The sequence below is a fragment of the Pleurodeles waltl genome, chromosome 1_2 (assembly GCF_031143425.1).
Source record: "Pleurodeles waltl isolate 20211129_DDA chromosome 1_2, aPleWal1.hap1.20221129, whole genome shotgun sequence".
Lineage (NCBI taxonomy): Eukaryota > Metazoa > Chordata > Amphibia > Caudata > Salamandridae > Pleurodeles > Pleurodeles waltl.
Genome location: NC_090437.1, coordinates 71,918,343 through 71,922,885, shown reverse-complemented (window position 1 = coordinate 71,922,885; position 4,543 = coordinate 71,918,343). Strand labels below are relative to the sequence as shown.

The 4,543-nt window shown below is 52.0% G+C and overlaps 1 protein-coding gene across 1 annotated transcript; it reads right to left on the bottom strand.

Annotated features, from left to right (window-relative positions):
* Positions 1–363: 363 nt before the first annotated feature.
* LOC138253538 (putative nuclease HARBI1) lies at positions 364–1,158 on the bottom strand. The gene has a single exon (XM_069205793.1). It carries the CDS (start codon positions 1,156–1,158, stop codon positions 364–366), a length of 795 nt encoding a protein of 264 aa, XP_069061894.1.
* Between the last annotated feature and the right edge of the window lie 3,385 nt (positions 1,159–4,543).

The window sequence follows — 4,543 nt, the reverse complement described above, 5'->3', positions numbered from 1 at the left end:
CCCCACAGGTGGACTAGCTACTCTGATGATCCCACTCACCAACACCCCACTCATCAGCCCTTGCACTTGTATCATAAAAATAAACACCTTTGAGCACAGTTTCTGTCTATGCCTTTATCTATCATGAGTACATTATGTACAGCCATCACATATATAACAGGAAGACCATTGTCCTACAATTAATGTGACAGTGCCAGAAGGGGGAGCAATCATAAACAAGTTTTGTGATACAGTTTAAAGCACCACATCTAAAGTAATGTGTACACACTACACCCACATTGAATACACAACCCTGGTAGCAGCCCTGCTCATGGCAGACAATGCCACTGGTTACATAGCATGGCTCTGACACATCCCTGTATGTCAGTGGGAGTATTGTTGTATCAGCTCTGCTCTGAAATCAGCTGCATCCTTGTCATCATCCTCCTCATCACTCCCCATGTCCCCTTCATCATCCATTGGCACAGCCGCACCCTCCTTAGCATCCAGTAATGAAATGTGACGTCTGATAGCCAAATTTTGCAACATGCAGCATGCTACAATGATCTGGCACACTTTTGCTGGTCTGTACAGTAGGGCCCCTCCAGTAAAGTGCAGGCATCTGAATCTGGCTTTCAGCACTCCGAAGGTGCGTTCAATTACCTGTTGAGTCCTACCATGGGCCTCAGTGAAACAGTCTTCTGTTGCTGTAGTCGGATGCCTGAGAGGTGTCAGTGGCCATGGCAGGTTCGGATAACCAGAGTCACCTATGTACACAGAGGTAATAGGCATATTGGAAACTGTATGGAAATCTGGAAAGTGGTGTAGAGTTTTCGTCACAGCGTAGAATGCTGCTTTCACAGTGGGCAGATCATCACGTTGGGGGAACCTGATATGGCTGCCAATATATTTCAGTAGGGCACATAGGATGTTCTTCAAGACATTACTGAGCATGGGTAGGGACATTCCGGCTGCCCAACCCACTGTAATATGGGAGGACCCTGAGGCAAGGAAGTGGAGGACTGACAGCACCTGTACTGTGGGTTTGATGGCATTGCAATGATGAATTCCAGGATGCAGATCCGGCTCCAACAGCCTCACAAGATCCATGATGGTCTGAGGGTTGAGCTGATAGAACTGGATGATGTGCCTCTCTTCAAGGGTGGCAAGATCGACCATCGGCCTGTAGACAGAAGCATTCCCCACCATCATTCTTCCACCATACCTGGGAATAGGAGGGAGTGGCAATCATTATGTGCATGAAGGACTGTGTGGACGCAGCAGAGCTGTGCACAGGTCACTATTATACATCCATGACACACCTCGTAAACCCCCCATACACATTGTAGTAGTAAAATGGCAGCCGCCTGTCCTGCATGCACAGGAAGTGAGCGAATTCCGCTGAGCTAAGACGTCATAGTGGTAGACGGTCGCAACCGCAGTGCAACTCCTCATAGGTTAACATGGTTGCCTATGGGAGACATGAGCCAATGACGATCACCGCTGGTGGTGACGGTGATGTCGGCGGCAGCTGTGACTGCCATTTTTTGTGCTCATGTTTACTTGACTCCTGGCACTCGTGCTGAGAAGACCTTCACTGTGTGTGCGCCTGTGTTCTGATACTAGTAGCCAAGATGCCACATGCTGCAGGGGTTAGGGCCCAAGCCTTCACACATGAGGAACTTGAGAAGCTTCTGGAGGGTGTCTTACCCTGTATGCCCAGTTGTATAGGGCACCAGGGCAGCAGGTGACTGCACTATTAATGTTCTGTCTGTGAGTGGTACGAATGTGGATGGAGCCTTGGGATGAGGATGATTGACTTGTGTAAGGCCCTGGCTGTGGGCTGTGAAGACAACTGGATGGTTGAAATGTTCATCTGTCCAGGGGATGTGTTGTGTCCAATGCAGTCCCTAAGATGCCACACTACTTGACTGTCTCCTTTTCTCCATGTTATCCATGCATGTGAGCGCCCATCAAAAGAAGGGGATCTGGCGTGCCATCGCCAAGCAAGTGCAGACCCTGGGGGTCAATGCCCGGTGGAGCACCCACTGCAGGAAGCGGTGGGAGGACCTGCGATGCTGGGCGAGGAAGACCGGTGAGGCCCAGCTGGGGATGTCCTCCCAACAAGTGAGGGGTGCCCGTCAGACCCTGACCCCCCCCTTATGTCCTGCATTTTGACGGTGGCGTACCCTGAGGTGGTTGGGCACTTGAGGGCAGCGCAGCAGTTCACATTCGTACTTAGGTTATGTGGTGAGTGATAGGTGCAGCCTGTGCAATGTGTGAAGGCTGTGAAATGTGTGCTAGGTAGCTACTGTATGACTAGGCTTGGGACGCATTGACGCAGGATGTGCTACATATATGTGTTCAAATGCCGTGCAGGATGTGAGTTGGGGTTACCTCCATTGCTAAGTGGCATAGATGATAGGGCAACTGTGTAGTACATGAGCAGGGTCTTAGATGTGGACATGGTTCCTGCTCCTGGAGTCTACACACATTGTACTCCCAACTATCTTATCAGTGTTGCTGTGGCCATATCCCTATCTGCTGTCTATTGTCTTGTGGTGTATGTGTAGTCTGCGAAGTCTGAGGTTTCACATCATACAGCTATATGTGCTTGGGTTATGTGAATGTGTCAGTATGCCTCCAAACGCAGATCGAGTACAAATTTAGGGTCTTGTGATCGTATGGAGCCATGAGCCAATGGGGTGGGTCAGACATGTCTTGATGGTAAGGCTTTCATCCTGTACAGGATTGAATGTGTGTCAGCATGTGTGTAACTCATGAGCATGACTGAGGTGGCACACATCAGTTGTCATTGCAGTGGAATGTGTGTGTGAAGGCATGGCATGTAATGACATTGCACTGGAGTATGTTGTAGTGTCTAGTATGTGGCTGTGGTGCTGACATTGACCACTTGCTCCCTGTTTCTCTTTCTCCCACCCTGTCTCTCACTGTCCCACCCTCCCTCCCTCCCTCTGCTCCTCTGTCTTTGTGTGCAACAGCATCATCTGGCGAAGGAGAAGGGACATCAGCAAGTGGGAAAGCTGCATCCCATGTGACCCAGGAGGCTGATACCAGTGGAGCCGAGAGGACAAGTGGAGCACCACGGGGTAGAAAGGAACATCTACAGCATCATCAGATTCTTCCTCCAATGGTAACTCCCTGGTGATGGCAGATCCTTCAGGCCCTATGCCTGCACCATCCTTGTCCGCCACCCCCCTTACCAGCACCGCCTTCCCTGTAGCTCCCCACCCTGTTGCCGTGCCCGCTCACCCAGGAGGGTGGGCATCTCCTCTGCCCCTGCCCCAGTCAGCCCCGCTGCCCTCAATGAGGAGGCCATTGACCTCTTGAGGCCCATTTCTGTTGGGCAGACAACCATCGTGAATAGCATCCAGGGACTGGCATTGCAGATGCAGAAGTCCAGTGCTTTTCTAGAAAGCATTTACGGTGCCCTGTCTGCCCTTCAGAGATCGTTTCAGGCTCTGGCCTTCTCACTGATGGCAGCCAGTGTTCCTTCTTCTGCCGTCCCCCATCCAACTACCTGTTCCCACATCCCTCTCCCATTTCCCATCCAAAGCACACTTTCATACCAGCATACATCCCCACCAACAGACCGAAAGCACAAGGACATTCACATGCACCACAAACGCCACAACCGCCATGCACACACCCACCATTCAGACGCATACACGCCAACATCCACTACCTACCCTGACTCCTACACTTGCTCCCCCTCCAGTCACCTCGCCACTCACACATGCAGACTCCAAATTATCAGTCTTAGGTCCAGACGCACATCCTGTCACTGCCACCGTCACCACAACAACTGACCCCCATGCATCCACCCCATATACCACATCTGCACGTGCCACAACAGTTAACACAACCACATGCAGCACATCCACTCTACCTGCACACCCAGACATTCACTCACACATCCCCCCTACCATCTCCCTGTGTCTCCTCTGCTCCTTCTTATGGAACACGTTTTACGCCCACATTCATCCACTCAACAAACACCCAGCACACACATTTCATACACCTATGCACCAGCACCCAATCCATATCCACGTACACACCTATCAACCATCCCCTTTCCCTCCACTCCCAAACGCCTAACCCATGACCTACCTGCTGCCCCTAAAAAGAGATTCCTGCATGCGTTTTCCCTGTTCCCATCTCCTCGTCCAGTCCCTGTTCCCCCCAAATGCCTTGCTACCCTTCCCAGAGCCCTGCCTTCCACCTCCCTGTCCTCCTCTGGGCCAAGCCAATGCCCCGCAGTCAGCAGTCTGCAGGGCTGCCACAGCAGGCACACCTGCCCCTCTAACCTCCAGCCCTGATAGCACTCCATCTGGTTCCCCTGCTGTGGTGGCCTCCATCGCTGTGCCACCAAAGAAGGCAGGAAAGAGTTTCAAGGCTAAGGCGTCCCCCGAAAGTAAGGGGGAAGCCTAAGATGAAGAGGAAGGACCCCCCATACAAACCCTGATCACCCCCCCATCCCTGAGGTGCCTGCGTGCCCCATTGATGCCCCTGCTCTGTGGAGGTCATCACATTGCAATCAGGA

What these genes read in the sequence shown, in the direction of transcription:
- LOC138253538 (XM_069205793.1), bottom strand. Translation starts at nt 1,158, where the DNA reads ATGGTCGATCTTGCCACCCTTGAAGAGAGGCACATCATCCAGTTCTAT.